This window comes from Jaculus jaculus, chromosome 23 (genome assembly GCF_020740685.1).
Source record: "Jaculus jaculus isolate mJacJac1 chromosome 23, mJacJac1.mat.Y.cur, whole genome shotgun sequence".
Taxonomy (NCBI): domain Eukaryota; kingdom Metazoa; phylum Chordata; class Mammalia; order Rodentia; family Dipodidae; genus Jaculus; species Jaculus jaculus.
Genome location: NC_059124.1, coordinates 10,654,018 through 10,667,098, shown reverse-complemented (window position 1 = coordinate 10,667,098; position 13,081 = coordinate 10,654,018). Strand labels below are relative to the sequence as shown.

General features: G+C 40.8%; 1 protein-coding gene and 1 pseudogene across 1 annotated transcript in view; one reads left to right on the top strand and one right to left on the bottom strand.

The window, feature by feature from the left end:
• The first annotated feature begins 5,806 nt into the window (after positions 1-5,806).
• On the top strand, positions 5,807-6,689 carry LOC101596177 (annotated as a pseudogene).
• Positions 6,690-8,810: 2,121 nt separating this feature from the next.
• LOC123456483 (vomeronasal type-2 receptor 116-like) overlaps positions 8,811-13,081 on the bottom strand; it is a 36,256-nt gene continuing 31,985 nt past the window's right edge. Inside the window, exons 4-5 of the mRNA XM_045139808.1 lie at positions 12,785-12,908; positions 8,811-9,730 (exon numbers count right to left, since the gene is read on the bottom strand). Coding sequence (XP_044995743.1) covers positions 8,811-9,730; positions 12,785-12,908 — 1,044 coding nt within the window. The remainder of the gene's footprint in view (positions 9,731-12,784; positions 12,909-13,081) is intronic.

The following is a 13,081-nucleotide window of genomic DNA, read 5'->3' as shown; positions in this document are numbered from 1 at the left end:
GATGCTGCTTTTGGGATAAATATGCCTGGTGCCAAGATGTGGGCTGCCACAGGTACTATTCTTACTGTGAACAATACAGAAAGGAAACTGCCCAGAACAGCCCAATAGTCAGAGCTTCTATAACAGATATAGATCAAACAAATATTCATGATGAAAACCCATTACATTGCCATGGTACTGAACTCTGGCACCAGGTCACAGCAGCTTCTGCAATTTATGTTATGCACATGCAAAGATTGATGTCCGCACCAGATGGATCATGGAAGTCCACCACAGTGGGGGAGCCTCCAGATACACTTTTTAATGGGACAATGAAGATACAGATTCAACCTTCACATGCAAATATGGAGCAGAGACAAAATTTTTGTCAGCTTTCTTTGTGACATGGACAAAACAGATGCTTGACCCTGCTGAGGTTTCTTATGGTTATGACGACAGCACAGACAAGATGACAGCTGATGATCCACCGGCTGACTCCACTGCTTATGCCTGGCTTTCCCATTGGGAGGCTAAACAACTGGTTGACAGCTTTAAGTGGGCACCAATCCCGTCGCCATATTGGGCTCCTTGCCCCAAGGAGCTGATTGGATTATACCCTAGGTTAAACTCTTATTTTTATTTTTTTAGTTTTTCAAGGTAAGGTCTCACTCTGGCCCAGATTGACCTGAAATTCACTATGTAGTCTCAGGGTGGCCTCGAACTCATGGCGATCCTCCTACCTCTGCCTCCCAAGTGCTGGGATTAAAGTTGTGCACCACTATGCCCAACTCCTAGGATAAACTATTTTACATGTATCTGGCTTTCCCAGTTTGCCATATTATAGCAAATTAGCATGATAGAATTCACAGGCAGTAGACATGGATGTCACTAATCACAGTTACTTACCAGTACCAGATTGGCATAAGACACTGACCTTGGATACCTTACATTATAAATTCCCAGTTATCCTTACTGATCCAATACCACAACCTTATGCCACTTATGATGTTAATCCCCAGATAAATTATAAATGCCTTGAATATGATACCTTAAGTATCATGGCTTTGGAAGCCTCTGAGTTATATAAGTCTACTAAAATCCAGGTGTGCCCTGCAGCCCTATGTGTGCAGCATCCAGAGACTTTACCTTTTACCAAAAATATGTGTGGATTACACATAATGTGAGGACGATGTCCAGGGGCAATTATTACTCCTTATTTCCAAACAATATGACAGCTACTTTTATCAGCCCCAATCAGTTTCATTTGAATGGGACAGCAGTCAATTACATGTTCACAGCGACCCAACCACACCTATGACATTATGTCAACATGACATATAATGCCACCTACATGTTTGGACACAATGGCAAACAACAGAAGTGGTTATACTTTGCAACCTGACTGTACCAGTATTTTTCACAACAGAATCAACACAACTTGTAATGCTGTATAAGGCTGAAAACCCTGCTCCCTCCCTTTATGAGTCCTCCATGTTTTTCTCTGATCTGGCTCACACATGACCAACTGGAGACATCACACATGCATGTTTCTTCCAGCAAATAGTTAGAACTTTATGTGGTACCATCCACATTACAGCAGAAAATTCATCTGCACCTTACCCTGTACCTTTGGATGTGCATATGAACAATCAGATAATACATTATAAATCATACAAGAGTTGCAGTAGCAAGAATTACAATATGTCTAGGATTGAATACATCTTTCCCAGACTGTATGTCACCCATGGCCTTTCCAAAGATTTGACCTGTTGGGCAGACTACAAGTGAGGTACTGCATTAATCAAGCTGACCAGAAAACTGGTGGAACTTGGCTGGAATGCAGTTTGGATCTCGACTCATGTCCTTCAAACATCACCATCACCTCCCGTAGTATTTCTATATGGTTTTGTTTCTACCTAGGGTGTGAAAATGGGGAATCATGGATTTTGTGACTCATTCACCTTTCATCAAACTTCCTTCCCATTGGTGATGAGAGACACAAGGTATGAGTTTGACTGGATATGGACTTTCCCAATATCATTTAAAACTTGTGACATAAAAGATGATAGTGACATTCCTTGCACCAACCAGTCACATAAATTATTTACAGCCCATTACAAGCTAGCAATTTTGTGAGCAGTGGACTTACTAAATCCACCTAAAGTCACAGAGGCACTGATGTTGGCTCCTGACCTATTGACTCTGGTAAGACTTGTAGTTCAACCTCATATACACCCATTATCATGACTTTTAATTTGAAGGACTGGGCACCACCTAAGGGGCTGTGCCCAGAACAGTCTCTTCCAGTATTTCCCTACTCCTCTACTAGTAGACAGTCAGTAAGAAAGTCACTTCAATTCTTGGCAGTTGACACATTCACAGCAGGTGCAGCTTTAGGTGCTAGCATTGTGTCAGCCATGATGGCACCCATACATGCAGATATCAAAGATATTAAACAGCTGACACAGGAGCGGTCACAAGCACCTACAGCATTGTCAGATGCTCTGTAGACTACTCATACTTCAGTCTCTCAAATGCAGGGCAAAGTACAAGTATCTCAGGAATCTGTGAGTCACATGTAAAATCTGCTCATGATTTCCTGTATGATTTATTGACACTTGTTAAAGACACTAGATCCACACAACGATGAATGCGATTTTGATTACTTATGAATAAGCTAGAAATGGAATTGGATAACTTTTCACTACTGACATGGGTGTGGAAACCCTGACATTTAAATCTATTTTGGACAGCCACAAAACTTCATGTTGTGAAAATGGTATGTGAGTAATCAATTACCTACAGGTTTTTCTGGAAAGAGCAGAACCAGCATACCCAACTGTGCCATTACTACAGAAGCTGGGCAACATGTTTGTCCAATCTATACAGTCATACATCTGGGCGAACATTGCTAACAAACCCCAGTACTATCCTTTGGATGACACTTAGCATCTTGGGGCTAATACCTACATAGCCACCAGACTTCTGGTTACTGACTTGCAGATTTCAGAAGTCTCGTTGACCACCTTTTATGACATAGTGGATGATCGAGGTAACTTTGTATTCTCAATTTGTGGAACTATGCCATTTAACCTCACCATTTACTTTTTCAACATTACATCTTGGGAATACTCATCATCCTTGTGGCAGTTACCAGAAGGATGCCATTTGGCTTCTAACACGTATAAAGTGACTGCCAACTTGTCAACCAAGTCTATGACTCATATCTCCACAATCATGGTACCACAATCTCACGTCTGATTCCACGATGTACGAAGCTGACCAATTCAATGATGTCAGGTATTATATGGAGGCAAGAGCCTCTATACAAAATTTAACAGACATCCTACAGCATAATCAGAGACAATTTACCAATATGGACAATACTGTCAAACAATATTTCCAAAAATATGATAAACAGGTTGATAATGTGTCTCACATAGTGCATGTTTTACAGACTGACACTCTGGCTGAGACTCTCAGGTTTGAGATGTTGGATGTGGAATCTTTTTGGATACACATGGAAGATTGGCATTCCTGGATATAACATGTATTTGGAATTAGAACTTGCTTCATTGGTTTAAACAACTCCTTTATGCATGTGCTGACATTTTTATACCAATTGTTAGTTTGAGAATATTGTTTTCCTTTGAAGACAGGGATTGCACAACATCCTTCATAAGATGACCTTAGAAACACCATTGGAACATGTCTAATGTGAAATATCTTTCCAAATGCAGGTTTTGCCCTGTATGTTTGGGGGATAGACTTTTTTAAGCAATGTTGGAAACACTGCTTGGACTATGAGACTAGATGTATATTGCATTGGCTAATAGGATACACCCCACCATCTACTTGCTACTTTTGTAAATGGAGATGGTCAGTAATTATTGATATCAGTTATGAGCAGAATAATTCCCTCTTTACTACATTTTTGGGCCATATTCTTCACCACAATTTGGCAATACATATTAGCCAATAATGTCAGCAAGTGCCTGTGGTAATGGTCATATTTTTGGCAGCCTTGTATGTCTTTAATAGACATTACATGTACCCTGCCATGATCCAGCAGATGATTAGACATGATTCTAACTCTGTTTCCATCATGCTTAATTTTTCTTGGTGTTCTATGGAGTCTACTGATAAGAACCCACCACTTTGGTCTTTGGAGAAATATTGCTTGAGGGAGCTGATACGACCTTTTGCTAAGTTTTGTTAGTTTCAACTTTCTGCTTATTTGACTTGGAAATTGTATCAACATTCCTTTATTGAATATAGACTGTTGAAACACTCTTGTAATGTGATACATTGAGTTGTTTGAAATTAGTGTTGTAATATGATTGTTTGCTGTGTTTTTCAATTTTGCTATGGATTTGCAGTATGTTATGCCTTAACTTTTTGAGGCTTGTGATGCCCTTCATCTCCTAGGCTTGGAGCATCAGGGGGTGGGATGTTAGGAGTAATATTTAGAAGTAAAAATGGGGGACTTCTGGTCAAGATGGCAACTGCCTAACTGCTCCACACCTCCCCAAGAATGAAAGGCAAGGCATTAAGGATTCACTGGGTCTTTTAGGGGAGAGAAATCTCTAATAGATTGCAAGTGGGAGGGCGCAGGGGGGGGGGAAAGGGAAGTGCTGATTCCCTCGCTTGCAGGTAGCCCACCAGTCCCTCAACCCCCCAAGCAGCTGCTATAGCCACAGTCCCAGCCTCAGGACACTCCCGCACTTACTGTAGGAAAAGAGACCCAGGCCAGCACAGTTCCACTTGCTTCACTGTGCAGGGGCAATTGCCCCACTACCCCTGCCCATGCATGAGCTCCGCCCACTGGCCCGCACAAGCTCAGGCTCGCTCCATCCATCTGCCCACCACACGTGCACCACCCATCCACCATGCAAGCTTAGCCTGCTCTGCCCAGTTGCCCGCGTACTGTTCCAGCCGCCAGCCCATTCACACACGATCTCAGGCCCATTCCACCTGTCCACGTGAGCTCAGGCTCACTCTGCCTGTCTGCCCACACCTGCTCAGACCCAATCCCCCATCTGCCATGCCAGCTGCCCACCCATCTGCCCGTTGCCGGTCTCCCATTGTGTGAGCTCAGGCTGTTTTGATGTCCCACTGAGTGAGTGCTCAGGCTGCTTTGGCATCTCCCCCCACCCTCGAGTGACAGGCCAGGCTGCTTCTGCGTCCAGCCTCAGGCTGCTTCTGCTTCCTGCTATGCACAAGCTCAGGCTGATCCACCCACCTACAAGTTAGCTCAGGACCACTCTGCCCATCTGCTTGCCTGCCTGGTAGCTCAGGCCAGCTCCCCCAAGAGGCACCACTTTCCCTGCCCATCAAGACCACAGTCCTACTCTCCCTGTCCATACACTCTGATGGGCAGACCACAGTGCAAAAGAAATAATATGAAAAATCAAATGCAAGCAAATCCAGTTAGATGCCCCAGTCCTACAATGAACATCTCTAATCAAAACACAGAAGAGTCATTAGGATCAGAACACCAAAATGAAGCTATGAGCAATGCAACCCTGACCAAGCTACTGGTAGAACTTTCAAAAAAGCAACAAAGGACTGGTAACCGTGTGGATGTTCCCATCACTAGACTAGACCTAATAGATAAGAAAATGGAAGGGGTTCAAAGACAGTTAAGAGATATGAAGGAAAGTGAAAAAAAAAAGAGGACCTCAAAAATCAACTGGCAATGCTAAATGAAGACATAAAGAAATGCAAGGAGGAATTCCAAGAAGCATCAAGAAAATCAGAAAATGATGTGAAAAGGTAGCTTGACAGAGGAATGTAAACTAGACATAGAAAAGTAGCTCCACCAAGGATGGTGGAGGTGAAGCTGGTGGGGAGCGACCCGGATTTCCAGCCGGAGCTGAGTGGGGCGGACTCTGGACTCGCCATGGTCAAGTTCACCATGAAAGGGTGTGGACCATGTTTGAGGATCGCCCCACCATTCAGCTCCATGAGTAATAAGTATCCCCAGGCTGTTTTCTTTGAAGTAGATGTGCATCAATGTCAGGGAACAGCTGCCACCAACAATATATCAGCAACACCTACATTTTTGTTTCTTCAAAACAAAGTGAGAATTGATTAGTACCAAGGAGCAGATGCTGTGGGGTTAGAAGAGAAGATCAAGCAGCACTTAGAAAATGACCCTGGAAGTGGTGAGAACACAGACATCCCCAAAGGATATATGGATTTAATGCCTTTTATTAACAAAGCTGGTTGTGAATGTCTTAATGAAAGTGATGAACATGGCTTTGATAACTGTTTACAAAAAGTCATGAGCTTCCTGGAATCTGACTGTGATAAACAGCTGCTCATTGCTGTGGCATTCAATCAGCCTGTGAAGCTTTATTCCATGAAATTTCAAGGGCCAGGTAATGGTCAGCGTCCTAAATATGTAAAAATTTTCATCAACCTGCCCCGGTCTGTGGATTTTGAAGAGGCAGAAAGAAGTGAACCAACTCAGGCTCTGGAATTGACAGAAGATGAAATTAAAGAAGAGAGCATTGTTCCGCTGCGCTACGTCAAGTTTCAGAATGTTAACAGTGTAACAATATTTGTTCAGTCTAATCAAGGTGAAGAAGAAACAAAAAGAATTTCCTATTTTACTTTCATTGGTACCCCAGTCCAGGCCACAAACATGAATGACTTCAAACGAGTAGCTGGCAAGAAAGGAGAAAGCCACTAAGGTACAGGACACTGGAAGACGCTGCATCAGGCTGCAGCTCCTGGACAAGTGCTCGACTCCAGAAACTGACTCACTCATGCCCTCATCAGTCATCACTGCTTCTGTCTCCAGCTCCCGTTTAACCTTGATACCTGTCATTGTAAATAAAAGTCACTACTTTTGCCAAGCTTAAAAAAAAGAAAAGAAAAGTAGTAGAAAACACAAACCTAACTGAACAAGCCCAAAACTCTTTAGAAGCTCTCAAGAATATAGTCATCCATGTGGAGGATAGAAACTTTGACCTGGAAGACAAGACAGAAGAAACACTTTGAGAGTTCAAAAGTTTCAATAAGTTCAAAAATTTCTGTGAACAGAACATGAGGGGATTGTGGAATATCCTTAAATGTCCTAACATCTGGATCGTGGGATTACCAGAAGGGAAGAAATTCAGACCAAAGGCATGAGAACTTATTCAACAAAATAATCAAAGAAAACTTTCCCACTCTCTCAAAAGAAAGGTCCATCAAGATATAAGAAGCTAATAGAATTCCAAACAGATTGGACCAAAGCAGAAACTCTCCAAGATATATTGTCATTAAGACTCTAAACATTGACACCAAAGAGAAAATCCTAAAAGCAGCTAGAGAAAAATAGCACATCACTTTAAAGGTAACCCCATCAGAATTACTTAAGACTTCTCAATGGAAACCCTGAAATCCAAAAGGGCCTGGAATGGACACTGCAAAGTCTAAGAACCTATGGCTTCCAACCCAAACTACTTTACCCAGCAAAAGTATCCCTCATAATAGATGGTGAAAGAAAAACTTTCCATGAACCTTTACCAGGCCCTTAGAGTCACAAGGCCCTGGAGAGGGTATGATGAAGACTGAAGACTGACCTTAATCTTCTCCTCTTTCCTTCTTTCTCTCTCTCTCTCTCTCTCTCTCTCCCCCCCCCTCTTCTCTGCCACCTCTCTATCTCATTTATAATACTTACCTTTGTCTTCCCCCTCTTCTTAGGTACTGACCTGTAACTCCCAGTACCAGCAGTTGGCTATCATCCACAATGAGCTCTTGCTCATAGAGACCTACAAGGTTTCCCAAAAGAAGACAGATTTCTCTCAGAGTATTTGATGACCCCAGCAAAGGTTAGTGGTAAGACCCTACTGCTGAAGACACCATATGCTGTTGGCTTGTCACAAGGAGTGACATGGCTGGAAGCTGGAAGAGAGTCAGTCCCCAGACAGCACATCTAGTGCCAGAAGGTGCAACATGAGCCACTGGGGCAAAATGACCAGTATCTGTCCAAGCAACTCGTGGTATAACCTACTTAGCAACAAACAACACACAACTTGACATGATGTTCACACAAGTGCAATAGTGGTGCACAGCCAGGGTGGGAAACCAACTGCTCTTGATTTGGCTAACTGATCTGCTCAGTGGAACAGAACCCATAGCCAGAGCTGAGAAACAAATCAGAACCAGACCCAAAAATGAGCCCCCTCTCCATTATCCCAGCTTCCACCAATTGAGGGCTAGAAGAGAGCTTACACCTACTAAATTCTCTCTAAAAAATAATGGTTATCCCATTTATTTTGTGCTAACTTTACTTTCTGTCAGAGAATCTACTTCTCTTTTTCAGATACATGCCGATCCTAAGGAGAGAACCACCCCATCATACCTCAAAAGAGCCCCAGCTGAAACTAAGAATAATTATGGGAAACAAGCAAGAGGGCTGTTTTCTTTGTGAACCTGATACCAGCACAAGGGTAAAGGAGACAGACACAGAGAACAATCAACTCCTACCAAACCAAATAGCCAGAGATACAGAGGCTCCCATGACCTCATCACTGAAGAAGACCTAAAATGAATCCAACATGGCTCAGGGAAATTTGCAGAAGAGAGGGCAGAAAGAATGTTAGAGCCATACATTGGATCATGATACACAGAGACATTTTCTCCTACCTATAACTGATGGCTAACTCCACAATGCACGACCCATATACCCCAACAAGGAGGGTTCCTGTGGAGGGGGAAGGAAGAGGAGGAGGCTAACAATGGTACCCACTTGACTGTATTCACTGAATACAAGATTAATTAAAAAAAATAGTGCAAGGGTTGCTATGGGATGTACATTAATACATATGAGTTAAAATTTAAAAATCAGCTGGTGGAACAACATCTTTTTTCTTGATCCTCTGAAGAGAATTTCTAGTAGGTCTTAATAAAATGATGTAGCACTTGGGGAAAAAGATGCAACCTAGCATCCCAGCACTGGAGGCCAAGATGGAGAAGACCTCCACCATCACCATAGCCTTCCCCTTGGTGCTGTGGTAGACATGAAGGAAGGTGACCCACACACTGCAGAACACCAGCATGCTGAAGGTCAGGAACTTGGCTTCATTGAATGTGTCAGGCAGGTTTCTGGCCAGAAAAGCCACAGTGAAGCTCCCTACAGCCAGAGATACCAGGTATCCCAGGACATAGTAGAAAGCAGTGACTGAGCCTTTCTTGCACACAATGATGATGTGCCCATGTTCTGAGTGGGCATCAGTGTCAACAAAAGGTGGGTATATTCCCAGCCAGATTCCACAGAGAACAAGTTGGATCAAGGTACAGATAGGAATGATGAAATTAGGTGCTCCTGATACCAGCAGCCCCCTCATCTTTCTTCCTGGAGCAGTGACCTTGAAGGCCAGAACCACAGTAATTGTTTTGGCCAAGATAGTGGACACAGCCACAGTGAACAGAACTGCAAATGTGATCTGCTGCAGGATGCATTTGGCTGTGTTGGGATATCCAATAAAGAGTAATGGACAGAGAAAACAAAACTTGAGGGAGATGAGCAGGATGTAGCTGTTTGTTCGATTATTGGCCTTCACAATTGGTGTGTCTTGGTACTTCACAAAAACCCCAAGAACAAGAGCAGTGAGTGCAGAGAAGCACAGGGCCAAGAAAGCCAGAGCCATCCCCAAGGGGTCTTCATAAGACAGAAACGTCACACGTTTTTGGAGACAGTGAATTTGCTCTATGTTGGCATACTGGTCGATTGGGCACTTCACACATTGATCCATATCTGACAGACAAAGCAAAGTATCATCAGGACAATGGCAGTATTTCCTTCATTGTCAAAGCACACTGTGAACAAGTGCTTTAGACATGAACCATGTTTTTATTCCTTGTTCCTATTGACAACAATTAAGGTAGATTGCACTATAGCCATGATTCCCAATTAATAAAGGATATCATAGCTAAAGAAAGCTGTTTTTAAAAATATTTTTTATTTATTTGTATACAAGCAGAGAGAGGGAGAGAGAGGGAAGTGGGTGTACCTGAACCTCTAGCCTCTGCAAACAAACTCCAGATGCTTGTGCCACTTTGTGTATATGGCTTTATATGGGTACTGGGGAAATGAGCTAGAGTGGCTTTTTTTTTTTTTTTCAGGCATGCACCTTAACTGCTGAGCCATCTCCCCAGCCCAACAAAGCTGTATGTTACTCATTTAATTTACCTCACATATCCTCCTTATCCTTTATTTATCTTAAAAGAATAAAATAGCCAGGCATGGTGGTGCATGCCTTTGATCCCAGCACTTGGGAGGCAGAGGTAGGAGGATCGCCATGCATTCGAGGCCACCCTGAGACTACAAGTGAATTCCAGGTCAGCCTGAGCTAGAGCGAGACCCTGCCTCAAAAAAAAAAAAAAAAAAAGAATAAAATAATTTTGTTGTAGTGTACTAGAATTATATAACAACATCGCTTAGGTGAAGTGTTTTGTGAAATTTCTAGGGCTGGAGAGATAGAATACAAGTTAAGGCACTTGCCTATGAGGTCGAAAATGCATATTTGACTCACCAGATCCCACAATAAACAGGTGCACAACATGACACATGTACAAGTTCACACATGCAAAAGGTGGCACATGTTTCTCTCTCAACCTCTCTCTCACTTTTGCTCTCTTTCACACACAAAAAAGTCAGTCTGTTGGGCTTACCTCAAAAATATTTTCTAGCTGGGCATGGTGGCGCATGCCTTTAATCCCAGCGCTCAAGAGGCAGAGGTAGGAGGATCACGTGAGTTTGAGGCCACCCTGAGAGTACATAGTGAATTCCAAGTCAGCCTGAGCTACAGTGAAACCCTACCTCGAAAAAACAAAAAAATAAACAAACAAACAAAATTTCTAGATCATAGTTCTGTAAACAGTGCAGTCCAAGATCAGAGAGGTACATGTCCTTTAAAAAACCCTTTTTTGACAATGTACATAAATTTAGACAATAAATTATGATTGTTCCTTCACACTATGGTTCCATATCTTATGAAATTTAACTGTCTGTATTAAGGGTGATGCCCTATGGCTTTGTCCCTACATGGCAGTAGGTACATATAATGGTTTCAAAACTTATTTTTAAGAAACACAAATAAAATTAGAGACTCCTAGATATAATTAACACTAATATAACTATTGCTGAATCCATTTCCTTGGAGTAGGTATTAATATACTAATTTCAAGAAAACATAGCATTTACCTATTTCTCCAAATTCTATCTCAATAATCCTTGGCCTATGTTTTATCAGAATTTGGTCAAGAAGTTATTGAGAAAGGATTATAAACAAGATATTTTGCCAACTTTGAAAAAAATGAACATGATACCTAATTTGTGAACTGGGGAGAAATTCATCCCAGCTATAACTTGTAGTTTTCATCATGATGTTATACAATTTTGATTGTGACTACATTTAATCATAAAATAGGATTAAAAAAACTATATGGTATCTCATATTAAGTATTTCCATCAAGGAAAACTTATTTTCTATTTATAACTTAAATTTTTCTTTTTCAAATCATGTTTTCTAAATTTATGAGTATACATTTTTATAAATTGTCGAGGAATGTCATAATTATTCTATATTACAAGGCCATAAATTCTACTTTATTTGCTACAGAGAACATAGCTAGCATATACAAATAAAAAACTTTTGTATTAATATTGAACTTATCCGTCACCATTAAAGTTTGCATTTAACAAATTTGAATAGTGTAATTATATTATGATATTACCTTAACAGCCATACTTTTTATTTCCTTTTTAATAATATTTTAATTCAGTTTCAGGACATTATATGATGGGCATACATAAAAAAATTAATATTAGTCTTATCCCTTTTTATACTACATGTATTAGCACCCCCCTTGACTTCTGGTACACTGGAAAATTGCTCTGAGTATGAGAGTACTTTGCAGGCTCTAATATGTGAACATATTGGGGAATTAATATTTATATCATTATTTAAGTCCCTTTGTTCTTATTTATTGCAGCCTTTATGTTCTACTCTAACATCCTACCTCCATATGTCATCTTCCCTTCTCACCTGTAAGAGAGGGCAACGTAAAATAATACCTAGTCATCCATTCTATGCTGAACCTAGGAGACTTGACAACCCAGAAATTTTTTTTTACTATTACTTTTGATCTCTGAACACTTTTCATTACCTCCTCAAATATTAAAATATACCTCTGAAACAATACTTGTGACATTTTAATCAAATATGTATGTTTCTTCAAACAGTTTTTTTTAATGTTCATGATATGCTGTTGTCTAAAGACTAAAACTATCTTTTCTTTCTGAATTAGTATGTATATACTCACTAGATACTATGCTTACATTGAAAGTATGTACAAAATTACATATTTTTGAAGCCAAAAAGCACCATCTTTGAGCATTTCTTCTTTGTCAGTAACTTATTGGTACTGGGAAGATAAGGATTGGAAGATTCCTCCTTTTAATATTCATTTTATATAGATTCAAAAAAGATTATATGTATGTAACAACAGTATCCTGTGTGATATTCTCTGATAGGGATAATATATTCACTAATTATGGGTGTCAAACAGAATTTTTGTTGTGGAGAATTAGTATCTACAATGGATCTGGGTACTAAAACTGTGGTTCATGGAGAAAAGTGAGTGTTATTTTCATGGTCAAGAATATTTGTCATTCCAATGACATAATTACACTAAGCAAAGAAGAGATATTACTGTCTCCTCAGTTCCCTTCCAGCCCCTACAAGTTCCCAGTATGGGTGGAGAAAACAATCAAGCTGGAGAATTACTTATCATCCCATCAGCTTACCTGTTTTATTAGAAACTTCATTTTCTGGGCAGGGGGCGCAATCAAAACAACACACTGCCTTTCCCTCCTGTTGGGACTTCCTCAAACCAGGCCTGCAAGGCACACTGCATACAGAGGAAGGAATCTGAGGAAAACCAGAAATGTGCTTGTAACAGGTAGGAATTTCTTCTACTCTATTCATAAGCATATGTTAAAACAATACACCATTAATAAACTTATTTTCCATACCTACAATATAGTTGAAAGTTCACATTCCATGTGGTGCACTGTATGTTGTCATATATATGGAAATTTGGG